Genomic DNA, 18,177 nt, shown 5'->3' with positions numbered 1-18,177 from the left:
TACTATAAATATAATGCAAATATATCAATGTCAAATGCACGGTGGTTGTCACTACAACTTGATGTGTGAATGTCTTTCGTAAAAATACACTTCAAATACACCGAATATATACTACAAAATATACTTTGATAAAAAATAAACACAAATTCAAAATCGCATAAATTTACAAGTAACAAATTAGGTAGAAAAAATATATAACAGACAATTAAAAACACAAACTAATTGAAATAATAAAAAATACGACAAAAATATACTTAAAATGTACGCAAAATACAGATATGTTGAATTGAAAAAACCGAAAATTAACTGAAGTTCATCAGAAAATACGATAAAAAAATACTTAAAATGCAAGTAACAAATTAGGTAAAAAGAAATATATAACACACAATTAAAAACACAAAAACTAATTGAAATAATAAAAAATACGACAAAAATATACTTAAAATGCATGCAAAATATAGATCTGTTGAATTGAAAAAACGAAAAATTAACTGAAGTTCATCAGAAAATACGATAATAATATACTTAAAATGCAAGTAAAATACATATCTCGTGAAGTGAAAAATAGGGTCATTAATAAGAAAAAATACCTCTCCATCATCTTCCTCATCAACAGAAGGTTTCGGCACAAACAAGTTCAACCATTGACTTTGATGAATATTAATCCTGGTCCCTTGTGATTCTGGGAATAGTTGCCTCGTCACAACATATTAGTATTATTATTATCACCAGTACTGCTTTCATCTACTTCAATATCCATGTCAGCACGATCACTCTTTAGTATGGAGAAATTGAGTGTTGAAAGAGAATGGCATTTTTTTTTTTCACACAAACAAGCAGTTTAAACTTTCATAGCAGCAGAAGTCATATTTCAACACAGAAGACACCATTGAAATACAAAATAGCAGTGGATGTATCTAAAATGCAGCAACAAAACACCAAAAGGAAAATACAACCCACCAAATAAATCATACATACAGCCCTTTGCACCTTGGCAAGATCACCTCCAGGAACAACAGTTGGTGGCTGATAGTTGATACCACACTTGAATCCAGTAGGGCACCAGTCAACAAATTGGATGGTGCGCTTAGTCTTGATGGTAGCCACAGCAGCATTCACATCCTTTGGCACAACATCGCCATGGAATGGTGATGATGATGATGGGATGAGCTGTTTGAGTCTTTTAGGCAAAAAATAAAAGAAAATCTTACATATTTTAGGTAATAGAGTTGAATTGGGACTCTAAAGGTTGAAATTAATGAGTAGTTAATACAAAGTAAAAAAAGGAAGTGAACCAAATCAGTAACTGATTTGAAAAGCACGAAATTAGGGGAGATTGGGAGTTAGAAAAGTAAATTTAGGAAAATGGAAGAGAGAGAAACGTGTGTAGCTAAAAAATAGGGATGTGGGGAGTGGTTAAAAAAGTGGACAACTATAAGTTGTAAAAATATAATATTATAGCTACTAAACTTAATTATTAAAAAGTATAGTTATGTTCCATAAATATGTAACATAGTAAGTTATGCCAAGTAAAAATTACAAAAAAAAAGATCATGATGTTAACTTGTCAATTGCACTTTTCAGGGGTTCGTTGGTCTATAACTTTGTAGTAAGATACTGCTGTCTGAGTTGTTCTTACATTCTACAGATATTTCTAGGGAAAATTCATGAAGCTATAAATATCATATTATTATTTTAAGCATTTAAACACATTTTCCTGATATTATTGTTCGAAGAAAAGATATTCATCTGTTTCAAAAAGTATGACATTGTTACTATACGGATAAGCTAGTAAATGGTTTTTCCTATCATTTTAAGTATATTAACAAATTTTTAATTGTCGTGATTAATTTATGTTACCTTCTTTGTAGTTTCTGTTCAATATTCATTATGGGAAGTTTATTTTAAAACTTAAAGAGAGCAGTTTAAATCCATACATGATGCACAAAGCCTAGTACTTACCGCACCCGATTCATGCACCAAACCTATAAGTGAATAATATGTTCGGGGGGGGGGGGGGTGTTAGATACTTAGATTTATGTAATTAGTTAGGCAGAATTAGGTTTGACCCATACTATGTATTTGTGTTAAATGTTTTTTACGTAAATGTATAAATAATTTAATCCCAAACTCATTAAGTTTATGCCTTAGAACATGTATATAACCTAAAATCTTAAAATCTTGGAGCCATCTTTGAATGATATGTTTCTTTGCGTCAGAGATTCATCACTTAGTCGTTATTTAATACTCTATACATGTATTTCTACCCTAATTAATCACCTTTCACAATTTATTTCACAATTCCTGCCTTGTATATTATCATCTAAAATATGTTTACATGGGAGTAGAGTAATCTACCTTTTTCACAATTATCAGGTGAATTTATCACTCTGAGTAATGCTTTTTGGAGGAAATGTTTTATATTTCTCTCAATTGAATGGGTCTTTAATCTTATCCCATTATCTCTATTCATGATGACATTTGTAATCGAACTAATTTGTCCAATTTTTTGACTTTGTTCATAAGCATAGCATGTTCCCACATCCATATTTCACTTTGACTATCAATTTAAGAGAGTAAACATTATAGAGAAAGTGCATGTGAGAATGCTAGAAGTTAGAACAATAAAGTAGTCATTATCAAAGCCGTGACACTTGACATGCATGTCTATAATAGATTTACAAAAATCCGTGCGAGGATTTTCTTCTACAAGTAGTAAGATTTACAGCTATATACATATACAGGGTGAGGTTTCCACATCAGACTTATCCAGTTTAATGTTCATTTTTTCCAACTTTTATCTTTTAATTCCGTAATAAATTTAAGAAGACACAACAGATAAATCTGTGTTTGATATGACGGGAAAAAAATTCACGAAAAAATAGTTATTTTCTAGTGTGACTGATCGGTTTCATGTTTGTTTTTCTCATCATTGTTTTCTCTTTTAATGCCATATATTAAATGGAAGGAGACACAATAATAAATGCGACGGAAGTCATTTCCATAATCTTTTTTTTTTTTTTTCCAGTTTTTGCTGACATTGTTTTATCTTTTAATTTTGTACTTAAATGGGAGAAGACGCAATAGATAAATATGTGTTTGACATGACATAAGTCATTTTTCACGTAAACAAATAATTCACGAAAAATTCATTTTCTAGTATGACTGAGATCGGTTTCAAGTTTGTGTTTCCCAAACATTGGTTTATCTTTTAATCCCGTAATAAATGAAAAAATGCATAAAAGATAAATGTGTGTTTTACACGTCGGAAGTCATTCTTTATGGGAGCAATTTTTTTTCGTGAATAAGTCATTTTCTGCTGTGACTCATGATCGGTTTCATGTTTGTCTTTCCCAGCATGGTTCTCTGATTAATGCCATACTAGTGGAATACAAAAATAGAAGAAAACAAAACAGCCAATTCACCACCATTCTTTATCCTGCTAGGAAAATTACTAGCTCGATCCTTTCTTGGTTCCCTTGTAAATTTACTATGGTCATTTTATTTTATGTTAACCTCAATAACACGTTACGTTGTTTCTTTTTTATCCTGCATTTATATTGTTTGTCGTATTTCCATTTTGTCAATTTTCAAATTGGTTGTCTTTATGGACTTGCTTCCGTCGAGTTTTTTTCTTTTTCTTTTTAAAGCTAAAACCAACTAGCAGATTGCCGTTGGTATTTTATGCCAAATAAAATCAAAGTATTTACAGAAATCCGTCAAGTTTTAATTTGCGAATCGTGGCGCCTTTTTGTCAGTAGGCATGAAACAAAAAAAATAAGAATTTTAATTTTTATCTACTAATTAATTCTTTTATATGTTTAATGAAATTTGATGAACGTAACTCCAATGATGAATAACCTCTTTTACAAATAATGCTCAAATTTTTTAAGTGTATTCGTAGCTACAATTGTGTTTCAAGTAATCCATTAATTACTCCCTCTGTCCATTTTTACTTGTCTTGTATATTAAAATTAGTAGTCCGTTCTTACTTGTTCAATTTAGAAAATCAAGAGATAATTTACCATTTTGTTCGAATTATACCCTTAGTATTAATAAACCAGATTTTCCAATTCCTTTTTCCAACACTTTGGAATTATGAAAAAAAAAAAAATTCAGTTCCCTTTTCCAACACTTTGTTAAGATGAAAAGATATGAAAATTTTGGCTCCAGAACTATTTTTTTTTGGGGGAATACGTGAATCGTTGGAACCCAATATTCAATTAGTTGGCTGCACAATTTTTCTGGTAAGTTTTAATTGATTTCAATCATTAGGTTACTTAATAGTAATTAGGGTGATATATAAAATTATCATACTATTTTGGCTCCTTAATATGTGTCAAGTCAATATATGACAAGTAAAATTAGACGGAGGAGTGTGGAAAAAGAAAAGGTTTACATTATCAATAAAATTTAAACCAAAAATAAGTTGACAATAACAAGATTTGCGGGTTTACTTTTTCATTTTAACTAAGCGTAGATTTCACCCGCAAGTTTAACTAATATCCAATAATTATGGGAAGAATTTTTGCACTATCATCCCTATCAAATATATGCCTCTTTTTTTTTTTCCTTTTTTTTTTTTCTTCCCTTTTGAAATCGTCCTCACGTATATTCTTCGTTCATCATGTGAACTCTTGACCGTATGCGTAAAGCAGTAACTCTATGCCTTTAAAAATATTTTTCTTGTTTATACATTGCAAGAAAGAAGATATATATAAAGAAGTTGAAGAATTAATAGAACAATTAAAAAAGGTAGAAATAACACCTCAAAAGGAAAAAGCCAAAATAATTAGAAAACCACAAAAATGGACCTTTTTCCAATTAGATCAAGAAACGAAGGAGGATCAGAAAGGCAAGGACAAGAAAGACCAAGAGTAAGTTTTTCAGACAATAGAATAGGTAATAATTTCTTATCAAGAATTTTAAATAGAAGAAGGCCAGAAGAAAATAACCAACAGTTAAGTGAGGTAATAGATGTAGATAGAGATATACAGATTTTCCAACAAAATCAATTAAAACTACTAAATCCAAAGACTTTATACAATATAGGACAGTTCTCAAGTACAACACAATTATATAGACATTATAGAGAAGAGCAATTGCCAGCTATAGGAACTAAAGTTACCACTAAAATTTAATAAATCCAGAGGTTGTAAGACAAATAAAAAATACTGGAAGAAGTTTAATGCATATGGGATTAATAGTAATAGGATTAAAAGGATTAACTAGAAAGAATCTCGAAACTAAAGTCCTAATAGTAATTTATGATGATAGATGGTCAGAAATGAAAAAGTCAATAATAGGAATAACCGAAGTAGATATGACAAATAATGGAGGAATTTTTTATATTAGCCTAGAATTTATAATGAATTTGGCAGAATTTGGAAAACATATTAAAATTGGAATACAGACCAAAGGATATGAAGAAATGTGTAATGGTAATAATTTATTAATTATTAATGTGTGTAGGATTCCTAGGAAAAATGACCAATAATAGTAACACAAAATTTAAAATTAAGGTAGAAGATGTAGTAGAAGTAATGGGAAACATAGGAATAAAACTAAGAAAACCCATAAAAATAAATCCTAAAGAATATGTAGGGTTAGAATGGAATTTAGAAAATTTTAATCGAAAAAAGATTCTACAACCAGAATCTCACCTAATGTATACTAATTCTGGGAGAGAGACATCTATACGATTTACTAATTATAATTACACACCACATAGAGACATAGAAGAAGAAAGTACGTTAGATGAACATGAAACTACTGAGTCAAATTTAATGAATATAGAACTAATACAAGAAGATTTTGAAGTAGATATTGCTATAGAAAAAGCAAAAGAACTCCATAAAGAAGATAAAAATAAAACTTTTAAATGTAAAGGATGTAAGTTAGAACATTTAACACTAGAAAAAGCTATAAGCCATTTTAAAATATGTGAATTTAGAATTGATATATATAAGTGAGTCTGGAACCAAAATGCCCCCAAAAAAACATTTTGAACCAAAATATCCCAACAAAAAAAAATGTTACCAAAGTACCTTTAGCGCAGTAATTTACTGCACTAAAGCACTTAACCGGGATGGCTCCGTTAAGTGCTATAGCGCAGTAAGAATTTATTACCGCGCTATAGTGTTCCTCTTTTTTTTTCCCTCTTTGGTTAACCCTTCTTCCATTACACTTTTTAACGTATACTTTGACCATAGATTAATCATGCTTCGGGACCCCGAAACTTCAATATTTTATATAGAACCCTACTTATTTTTGTGGCATTAATAAGGTAGGATTAATACATCAAGGATACACAAAAGTTCGGATGGCCGTTTTAGTGGTTGAAAAGTGCTCGAACGCCATTTGCATTTGAAGCCTCGGTGACATTAGCTTGATGTTCTTTACGAATACTTAAACTTATTCATTAATAATTAATCAAAAGTTAGTCAAAATGGCAGCATTCATACAAAAAAAAACTTAATTAAATTGCATCATTCATAACCTTGAGTAGATGAAAATACTTAAACTTGTTCATTAATAAGAAACTCAAACTTTTTAAAACACAATCATCAAAGTAAGAAAAAAACTTAAAAAACATTCATCAATTAATGCCCTTGAATTGATCTTCCGCCACCACCGCGAGATGTGCCACCACCACTAGAGGTACTTCCACCACGAGAGGTACTTCCACCGCGAGATGTAGTTTGACTACCATGCCGTAAGGGACACTTGCGCTTATCATGACCAACATAATTGCAAAATGAGCATTTTCGAGTGTATCTCGGTGGAACATCCATTTGATTATGAATACGCGAGTATGCATTCTTTTCCGAATTTACGGATAAATGCTTTATTTGCAACCATTGAAAATGGATCCGGTGGCCAATAACTCTCACTACCAAGTAGGTAGAACCTTCCAAAGATACGCTTTGCATAATTTCAACCGTATATTCCTCCCATGTACGGGGAGGAGTTCTTTCCTATCGCAGATAAAACACTTGAAGGCATGAGAACATGGTACGTGATATGATTTCCACTTACGTACGTGCATGTTCTTGGAATCTCACAAATTGTGTGGACGTTACCTCCTTTACCTTGGCGCACACTTGTTGTGAGTTCAAATACGTGCTCTGCGCAGTGGTCATTGCGTACTCCATCCGTAGCCATGTTTCGAGCCTTATATTTGTGGTACTTTGGGCAGCTTTGACGTTTTGGCATCCATCTTAGACCTGTCTGTACGTGCTTTGGCCTCTTTGATCTAATCGACGAACCGCTCCACAACCTCGCTTAAATGTCATTCTCACCATCGGTGACGACGGTAGTCCTCGTGCAGATTTCAACAAGCCATTGAATGATTCGTAGCCGTTTGTTGTCAAAGATACCCCATCACCTACCTTCATCCCGGTGTAATATCCATTTGTCTTATCAATTGCATTCAACCGTTGGAAGGCTTCCTCATTCGCCGCATAATAATGTCCATCCGCAGTTAAACTTCTTCTCCCGATGCGTCCGTTGTACCGCCCACATCCAATTGCAAAGTTATCGGGATTCGATATGCCTTTTGGAAGTTTGCCTTCAAATGCCTTAAACAATAACGATGGTAGGCAAAGGGTAGCTGCCACCCTAGAGAAGCGGAAGGGACATCTTGAACTCAGGGGGAAGGGACCTTAATGACAACAAAAGAAGTGCGTGCATTTCCCGATCAAAGAAGTGCTTGAACTCGCAAATTGAACATATTGTGCAATATGCGCAGATGTCGTCTCGATATCACACATATTCCTATGCGATCCTTAATAACGTGTTGCCTTAAGTAGTCCAAAAAACATACCCCATGTACTAATGCTCTCATTAGCTGCAATTGCAAAAGCTAGAGGGAATATAGCTCCATTTGCTTCCATTCCAACTGCTATTAGCAGCTTTATGTCATACCTCCCGTACACATGTGTTCCATCTATTGATATTATAGGCCGACAATGAGCAAAACCATCAACGCATGGTTTGAAGGCCCAAAACACAAAATCAAAAATATTACACGGCACACACCAAAGCTCCATTTGAGCTTCCATTCAACAACAAGTACCATGATTGAAGTGTGTTGTAGAGCCGCCATGTATCTCTAAAACGTCTTGAAAGAGCCTCCCAATTGCCGAAGACTATCTCTATGCACGCCTACGCTCAAGATACGCCTTCCTCTTAGTAACGAGCTTTGTTATATACTTTCGGACGCTCTAATACAATCTTTAATAGGGAACTCGAAAAAGTTGAAATATCAAGATATAATAACGAGGAACATTATATTAACACCAAAAAAATAAAATAAACTTAGGCAAAGGGGATACCTTGGGTTTTCTCTAATGTCGCCAACTAATACACGCGCAATCAAATTAGTATCTAGATTGCAATGATCATCCTGGGAGGTCACCCATATCACAAGTGTGCTTTTGTAGAACTTTGAAATAGTCCACATCTTTTCAGTTTTCCTTACCACGAGCATCCAATGACAACCTTGATTTTTTTTCTCTTGCGCACCAATCGCCAAAGTTTTCGAGTGGAATCGTCAACATTGAACTCCTCATCCCCCGGATGCAATAAATCTTAATTTCCTTTGCAATGATTTTTTCGAGCCGAAAATCATCCCTTTTTCAATACGAGCCTTTTGTTTTACCGCATCCACTGCTCTTTCCACAAACTTCGCCGAACATGATCATCATCCTTAGTAAAGACAAAGGCATCTGGGCGATCTTGAAGATGATTAAGATAGGGGATCTCATCGGAATGCCACTGAATCGGGGTCGACTCTTCGCCGTTGAAATTGGCTTTGCGGCCGAACCGAGTCGACTCTTCTTCGTTCAAATGGTTCCGTGAATTCAGCTCCTCCTCGTGTGCCGAACTCGTTCATCATGTCTTGCAACAAGCTTCTACTTGATGTTGAGGATTAGTTCCAACCTCAATCTCATCGACACTTTGCTCATCGTCACTTTCTCATCGTCACTTTCCTCCGCATTAGGTATTTCCTCACTATCGCCGGATGATGTCACTATATAATTCGGATAATGGGACCATCCATGTGTGCCTTTGCCTATAATTTGTGCAACCACCATATTCTCCCTACATAAAAAATTAGGGTGTTTTAACTACTACACATCAAATAACACTATTGATGTTAAAAAAAATAGATGTACCTATAGTAATCAACTGCACCGAAACTTGAGGAAGGACCATCACTTTGAGTTGTTGGATAGGTTGAGCATGTTCCAACCTGATTCATCCATCCCGATTAAGGAGACCGTCCGATGTGATCCATATCGTGTGTATAACCCCTAAATAATATAATCGACATCATTAGTAGCATTCAAATGCCAATAATAATAATAATAATAACAATAATAATAATAATAATAATAATAATAATAATAATAATAATAATAATAATAATAATAATAATAATAATAACAATAATAACAATAATAATAATAATAACAATAATAATAATAATAATAATAATAATAATAATAATAATATTGTTAAAAATGAATATTTACCACTGCCCGTCAAATTGCTGACTTAAACTATCCAGAGGCATTTGGCTAGTCAAAATGCTTTCATAGGTACTCATGTCGGTGGTAATTGTGTTGATAAGTAGGTTCCGCCGAGTGACTTCGGCCCTCGAATATAGACAGACTTCCCGACGAGGTCTATTTCGGGCTTCCCGAGGAGCCCTAGCAATGAATTCAAGTCGATTAATGGGGACCTCTATATACATTTCAAGGACGTTTAAAGTTATGCATTGCCTATAATCATAAGGCGCCTTCAAATAATCACCAAAGAATCATCGTCTTGAATGTACCACCGTCCATAATTAGTTACACCTTGCGGCGTAAATGACATTGGATATTTTCCAAGTATATTTAAATCAAAATCACTTCTACTAACTTGTAGTCTATTATACAAGGCTTGGAGTAGTTTTGAGAATTTTAAGTCAAGAGGAAACTTAACATGGTATTTTGAGGGAGAATCATAGCGCAAATTATTTTCCTCGAATATAATTTGTCCGTCCCAGAATAAAGAAACTCTAATTCTTGGAACATCTGCCATATTTTGAATAATTTAGGAGGAATACAAAATGCAAAAACTAGATGAAACTTCAAATTTTTTGGTTTTTTTTGCCTTTTTTGCCTTATACGAACTCAGTATTAATAGGATTTGAAGTTTGAATATAGAACCAACGCATGCATGCAATTATAGTGTCTTGCAGTGTTACGTCAAATCAAATTAAGTGCGGAGTGTTGCATAACGCATGAAATAACTGCGTTATGGCAGGTTCCAGCAGAATAGCGCAGTAAATTACTGCGTTATTCTGTCACAACGCAGTAAATACCGCGCTATGACTATATAACACAGTAATTTAATGCGTTATACCGATATAACGCAAAAGATTTTATCGCACTATACCATCAAAGATATTGTCACCTTAATCGTCAAACAGAAAAACGTCATGATTCGAATCAAACTTTATATAACGTAATTTGACGAATAGTTGTTACCAACCACACAACATTCCACACAAAATTGAGTTACTATGTCATTTTTTGACCAATTTAGAGATATTAGTCGTGTTATATCGTTCACTCCAAAGAAACATATTTGAAGCAATGGGTAGGACTTGGGAACTAGATGATGATGATTTTCATTACTCAAATAACCCTAACGATAGATTCAATCGAGAATACAATAATAAAATGAGAGAGGAGTGGGATTGGCATGTTAGGGAGGTCGCAAGACTGAGCACAAGTTAGCGTCGCAGGGCTTAAACGCCCAAAAAAACGTGTTATGTCAATGCCTCGCGGAACTCCACACGAGTTTAATTTGGCTCTTAATCGTTTTCGCGAAGAGAACAATCGGATGCAAATACGTTACCATAGGCTAGAATATGGTATACATAGTAGCACAAGATTTAGATCCAAGTGGGATTCGGACTGTGAAATGTCCGATAAAGATTAATATTTTTCTTACAATAAGGTAAGTAGGTAGGGTCATAAAGACCCTCCCCCCCCCCCCCCCCCCTCCCCCGAGGGTACTTAGTGATTTGCAACTATATAAGTAGCCCTTTCTTTTATTATTAGACTACATCATTTTCAATGTCGAGTAGTAGAAACTCAGCTTTGTCTTTACTCCTTCCAAAAGAACCAAATAGCGATGATGATGAGAGTTCAAATCATAGCAGCTTTTTTTCGAGCGATACCGGTGATTTCAAACTAGATGAGCTAAATCTCCACCTTCTTATAGAGCGTAATGATGATTTCTCGCGGTGTGAATTATTCGTATCCGCGGGAATATTATTGCGGTTTAGGCCGAGAATGGTCACATCGGCTTGTCGAATCAGAACGTCTTGTTCGTGACTTGGAAAATCTCAACGCTCCAATCCCAACAAGGTACTCCTTAACCATGCCTCAAGTAGGTCCAGAAACTTGCGAGCTTGCCGTGCAAAGGATTAGAAAAGAAAACAACAGAATGCTGGCAAGACGATGTAGATTTTACATGCTAAAGTTGGTCAAGAACAAGCATCATCAACCCAGTAGAGAACTAGCGCCATCGAAAAAAGATGTGTCTTAAGAAACCGCCAATATTTTTCTCGAGGACGATATTGAGGACTTGTACTCGATGATGATTAAGAATGTTGTGATTTTAGTTTTAAGTTTAATTTATCATTATGCTGTTATTTTGAAGAATATTAGTATGTTAAGTATTTTCATCTACTCAAGGTTATGAATGATGCACTTTAATTAAGTTTTTTTTTTTTTGTTTTTTTGTATGAATGCTGCCATTTTGACTAACTTTTGATTAATTATTAATGAACAAGTTTAAGTATTCGTAAAGAACTTCAAGCTAATGTCACCGAGCTTCAAACAAAAATGGCGTTCGAGCACTTTTCAACCACTAAAACGGCCATCCGAACTTTTGTGTATCCTGATGTATTGATCCACCTTATTAATCGCACAAAAATAAGTAGGGTTCTATAAAAAATATTGAAGTTTCGGGGTCCCGAAGCATGATTAATCTATGGTCAAAGTACGTTAAAAAGTGTAATGGAAGAAAGGTTAACCAAAAGGGCCGAAAAAAAGAGGAACACTATATTTATGCAAGAATTACTACGCTATAGCATTGAGGAGCCGTCTAGTTAAGCTCGCTTTAAGCAATAAATTATCGTGCTAAAGGTATTTTGGTAACATTTTTTTTTGTTGGGGTATTTTGGTTCAAAATGTTTTTTTGGGGGCATTTTGGTTCCGGACTCTATAAAATTTTGTTGATTTGAACCGGTGTGTGTTTGTAAGTACAGAAGGAAATAAGATCAATCGAGAACGTAAAACACAATTTCCCCAAGATCTATTTATCTGTTTCACTAGTTAAATAGTGTAACCACACATATATAAACGTGAATTACACTCTGAAAGTCACAATCTATATATAATCGTACTTGTTCAATAAACTTTTTCGAAATAAAAGAGTTTGTTTTTGTTCAGTTATTTTTCAGTAAAAGGATCAGAAGGGCATGCTTATTTAAACAACACATGTCTTGCTTAAATGGCAGTATGGCACCTATGAACGTCATAAGTGCTAAATGCACGGAGACGGATCCAGAATTTAAACTTTAGGGATTCAGCCTTTTAAGGCCCCGTTTGTCCATAGATGCCAAAAAAAAATTCACTTTTTTTTGGAATTTTGGAGTTGGAGTTGGAGTTGGAGTTGTGTTTGGCCATAGTTTTTGAAATTGTAGTTTTTTGTGAAATGTAGTTGTAAAACAGTGAAATTTTTTTTGAAAAACAAGTTTTTTGAGTTTTTGGTATTCCGGAATAGAACTTCAAGTTGTATTCGGAATTTTCATGGCCAAACGCTGATTCCGGAAAAAAGTGAAAAAATTTCCGGAATAAAGTGAATAATTTTTATGGCCAAACGGGGGCTAAGATTCTCAATTGAACCCATTGTATTTTAAAAGTTATGGGTTCATATCTACATTACAATTTTAATAAATTTTTATACATAAATTTATGCTTCGCGTTGAAAGTTAAGGGTTCAGTTGAACCCCACCTTTAAGGCTACATACGCCCTGCCAAGTACCAAATTCATAAACAAATGACGTGTTATATACTTCAATTAAATTAATACATAATTTTCCTACATCAATTACTTAATCATGATAAGTTAAGCCGAGTATAAACATGCATTGCGGGGTAAGTATTTACCCCTATTACCAATTGGTTCTCCCTTCAATTATTTTCTTTAAATATATTTATTAACAACGATTAATAATGTTTTCTGCCTACTTGAAGTAGACAAATGCATTCAAAAGTGACAAGCAACATCTATGTATTAAAAGTAACTTAGATCAATTATCAATTGTTTCTTTTTTTTATCTGAACTATCACTATTACTCAATAAGGTTTGTTTTAGTATATAGATGGTGATAGTGCAGGTAAGAAAATGAAACAACTGACAGTTGAAGTGTGAAACTCTCGAAAAAAAATGATAGTTTTGTATTCTTGAGTTTTGACCATTTATTCTTAGTATAAATGTATAATGCACAAAAATATTTTAAGTGAAATGAAGATAAAAGTTACTGCGGGCAGGGGCCCCAAGGAAAGAGAAGATAGGATAGGAAATGTGTGGAGGAGATAGGGGAAAGGAAATTAAATGTGAAGAAATTCATTAGCCTGCAAATTTTTTGGATGAGAGACTATGGCTACTGCTCCATCCATATCTCTCTCCTTCCTAGTAATTAACCCAAAATCACCTCTTTTTACCCACAAAAATCCATCAATTTCACAATTTTCTTCCCTTAAAAAGTCTCACCCTCACATAATTCACAGCCCACATCTACCAACTTCATCAAAAATCATCCGAAATCAGAGAATTTCTGCTCTTCCAGAGAATTTTTTGGTGTCCGAAGTGAATCTTGATGAAACTACTGATCAAATTGTTTCATCCACCAATGACAATGGAGTGTCTACCATCATACAAACGCTATTGTTCATTGCTTTCGTTGGTTTATCTGTTTTAACCATAGGGGTAATCTACATTGCCGTTACGGATTTCTTGCAGAAAAGAGACAAGGAGAAATTTGAAAAAGAAGAAGCGGCTAAGAAAAAGAAGAGTGGTCGTAAGGGGAAAATTGTTGCAAGGGCTAGAGGCGGACCTAGAGGGTTCGGACAAAAGGTTGAGGAAGCTGACGACGATGATTAGGGATGGCAATTTTTCTATTTCTTGGATGAGTAGTTTTTCTTTGTTGGCATGTAATTTGTATCATTTTTCACTCATTTACATTTTACACTACTTAGTAACATTTCTTGGTGAAAGAAAGAAAGAAAGAAAGGTTACTGCATTATCTATTGTGTTTACTTTCGTTACTACATAGAGTAAAATCGTACAATGTTTGAGTTGATAATATTCACGTGCATATAGTTTCATCAGAAAAGAGAGTGCAAAGAGAAAGACTTTATAGGTTATGATGTCGAACAATAATATATATCACTTCCTTCAATTCAATTTGTGTAGCGGAGTTTAACTGATTAATATAGAAGCGGATTCAACATTTAAAGTTTATGAATTTCTATAGCTATCTCAAATCAATATAATAATAATATACCAAATGATGGCAATGGAGCGGGACGAGAGAGTTTGTGAGTTTAGTTTGAGTAGTTTTTATTTTTTAGCTTGTAATTGGTACCATTTTCACTCATTTACATTTTACATTACTTGGTGAAAGAAAAAGAAAGAAAAGTTTACTGTGTTTACTTTCGATTCCTACACACAGAGTACATGTACAGTGCAACCTTTAAGTTGATAATATTCCCGTGCATTTTCTACTATTTCATCAGACCATATGTAATAATTTCGAATAATGAAGATATAGTACTTCATTCATTTTAGTAGAGTTTGATTGAACACAAAATTTTAAATTAAAAAAAATCTTGAAATTTAATCTAAAACAAGTTTAAATATTTTACATGACTATAAATCATTTCATTAAGAATAAAATAAAAAGTGTAAAATTAAATTGTTTTTACTATAAATATCTTTTTTGCAGTATCAATATATTTTAATTGGTTATAATAAGTTACTAGTAGCTCTTTTTAACTTGTAATGATATGCTATTTAGTTGATTTTCTATGTGACAGAATCAAAGTTGTACTATAAACAATTACCTTCGGTTGTAAATCACCTTAACATAATACTCTCGTATAAAGAGTTGAGTTTAAGTTTTGACCATCAGGTAACATTTACCTTCTACTATTGAAGATCCAAAGAAAACGAGAGAGAGAATTGAAGAAACGAGAGAGAGAAAAGAAGAAGACAGCTATGATGTACAAAGAAAATGAGAGAGAGAATTGAAGAAACGAGAGAGAGAAAAGAAGAAAATACCGTGACGTTTACAAAGAAAACGAGAGAGAATTGAAGAAACGAGAGAGAAAAAGAAAGAAAATTTGTGTGACGTTTTGACCAGGTGGATTAATCTCACCCATACAACACACACACATGATAGATCAATCTTCCACCCTTAGATTAGAATCATGGCGATTTAAATATGGTCGTATGTGACCAACACGAGAGAGAATAAAATTTGTTATACGATGGACAAATTAGAATAGGACGGGTGTAATTAGTTTTGTCCATTTCCTCTTCTTTGTTACATTCCGTGCATAGTTTTGTGTATAAAGAGAGGTACATACTGATCAATAAAACACACAGAGAAAATTTCCAAAAATCTGTGTCTTTTTTCATGGTATCAGAGCAGATCTGAAAGCTCGATCCAAACCTTCATCAAAATCATCTTCTTCAATCTCCCAGTAAATCCAAATGGGCGATACAACACCAATAATACCAAGCAACGTGGACAAGGTAATCACCTGCGACCACACCACCCATATCATCTTAATAACTCTCGATTCGCCCGGAATGGCCTAGTAACAATGTGTTTGATGGTAGAGATACTCAAAGTGGAGAAGATCGGGCCCCATCGGCACTATCACCAAAAGGAAACTTGGTTTCATTAACGGTCTTGTAAAGCTCCGTATCCGAAATCACAGCATACGAACAACGGGAGTCGCGCGAATGATACGGTCATTTGTTGGATCTCAAACGCACTATCAAAAGAGATTGCAGTATAGTGTAATGAAGCTACAAAACAAAGAAAGAACTTTATGACCTAGAACAAAGATTTGGCAAATCAAATGGTCTTAAACTATATCATTTACAAAAGGAATTATCAAGTCCGGTTCAAGGAAATAGTGGACATTCTAGTTGTACTTTACCAAGCTCAAAAGACTACGGGATGAATTGGACGCACCGAATGTTGTTATTTCTTGCTCGTGTGCGCGTGTGTGTGAAGGAAGTCCAACCGTACGAAACTTAGTGACCGAGTAGGTTGATACAATTTTTGATGGGATTAAACGATATATACACACAAGCTAGAGGAAACATTCTTATGATGAACCCTTTACACAAAGATGGATCTTGCATACTTTTTACATTTTTGCAAGATGAAAATCGTAGAGAAATGTATACCAATTTAATCATACTACCGAATCGCCTTTTTATGGTAACTTCACAAGGTGTGGTTATCGTAGGAATGGAAAAAACTGCTTTTAAAACACCAAATCAAGCACATCATAAACTTGGAAACAACAATAGGAGAGAGGGCAATGAAAAGGATTTTTAAAATACAAGCCTAGAAAGGCAAAATACAACCCAAATGTGAGTCGCACATATTGTGGGAAAACAAAGTCATGCAGAGGATGATTGTTACGTACTTCATGGTTTTCCGAAGACTTTGAGTTTACAAAACCAAATCCTATCAAGTGGAAAGCAAATGGAGCATTCTTTGATAAGAATTTGAGTTTGCTAACAACACAAGAGAGTAGAAGCATGTAAAGACAATCCAAACAACCATACTCCACAAAGAATCAACACAACCATGTTTCATACATGAGCAAGGATCAATATGCGTAATTGGTGCAACAAGTTATTAAGGAAGTAAAGATGGGACAAACGGGAAGTTCAAATGAAAAAGACAAATGGTGGTTTCAATGTGAGCAATTACGGGTACAATTCTAAAATATTCAAGCACTTGTTTATCTTTTAACACCGCACCTGATCATCGATTCAGCATCGCAGCACATGTGTTTTGATTCTAAATCTTTTATGTCTTTGTCTCCTCTTCCCCGTTCCTATCAAAGATCACCTTGCCTAATTCTTTCAGGATCATTGTGACTCATGCAGTGGTTGTCTCTATTCTACCTAAAATAACTCGAAAAATGTCCTTCATGTTCCGTATTTCAAATATAACTTAATATCGATTCATAAGTTATGCAATCGGTTTAAGTGTGATGTGTTATTTACTCGCAGCGGATGATATTACAGACCCTTTAACGAGGAACACTCAAGTTTTGGTGAAGAAGAGAAGGACTTTACTTGTTCGCCTCAGTTCTAAGTCTAAGACCACTTTCAAGGAAAATGTAGTTTCATGTCACAGGAAGAAATTCCATTTCCGAGTCACAAACGCTTTTTTCCAGCTTTTTAGAAACGTAATTCCTAGTATAACTCTATGGCATGTAAAGATTGGGACATGTTCCTTATTCAAGTAATGAAAAAAGTTTCCTTTCATTCATTTTCCTTCAAATCTTCAACATGTTTGTCAGGATGTCGTCCTAAAGCTAGGCAAACCAGTCGCCCTTTCCTCTAAGTCAAATTCAATCCAAAAGGAATTTTGATCTAATTCATATTGACACATGTGGTCCATATAAAACTTTGCACTTATAATGGATATAGGTATTTTCTTACCATAGTGGATGATTTCGGTAGAGGGACTGGACTTTTCTCGCTAAGTTCTAAATCCAATGCTTTTTCTCGTTCTAAAGGATTTTTGATCATGATTGAGAGGCGCTCAATAAAAGTGAAGGTTATCGTGTCCGATAATGCTCTAGTAATGGGAAAAGGCACACGAGAGGCTCTTTTTCTAAAGTCTCAAGGAATAATACATCAAACATCACTTGCAGGAACACCACAACAGAACGGCGAAATGAAAGAAAGATGTATGAGACGTCTCTGAGATGCAGTAAAGCGGGTTCGATGTTTCAATCTCACTTTGCCTAACTCATTTTGGGGGGAATGTATTTTGACAAAGAA

At 34.1% G+C, this 18,177-nt stretch overlaps 1 protein-coding gene across 1 annotated transcript; it reads left to right on the top strand.

Moving 5' to 3' along the window:
* Nucleotides 1-13,667: 13,667 nt before the first annotated feature.
* Nucleotides 13,668-14,333, top strand: LOC132066750 (uncharacterized). Its single transcript, XM_059459968.1, has one exon. It carries the CDS (start codon nt 13,732-13,734, stop codon nt 14,233-14,235), a length of 504 nt encoding a protein of 167 aa, XP_059315951.1. The 5' UTR covers nt 13,668-13,731; the 3' UTR covers nt 14,236-14,333.
* The last annotated feature ends 3,844 nt before the right edge of the window (nt 14,334-18,177 follow it).

The sequence above is a fragment of the Lycium ferocissimum genome, chromosome 8, assembly GCF_029784015.1.
Source record: "Lycium ferocissimum isolate CSIRO_LF1 chromosome 8, AGI_CSIRO_Lferr_CH_V1, whole genome shotgun sequence".
Lineage (NCBI taxonomy): Eukaryota > Viridiplantae > Streptophyta > Magnoliopsida > Solanales > Solanaceae > Lycium > Lycium ferocissimum.
This window is presented reverse-complemented; position numbering and strand designations above follow the sequence as displayed.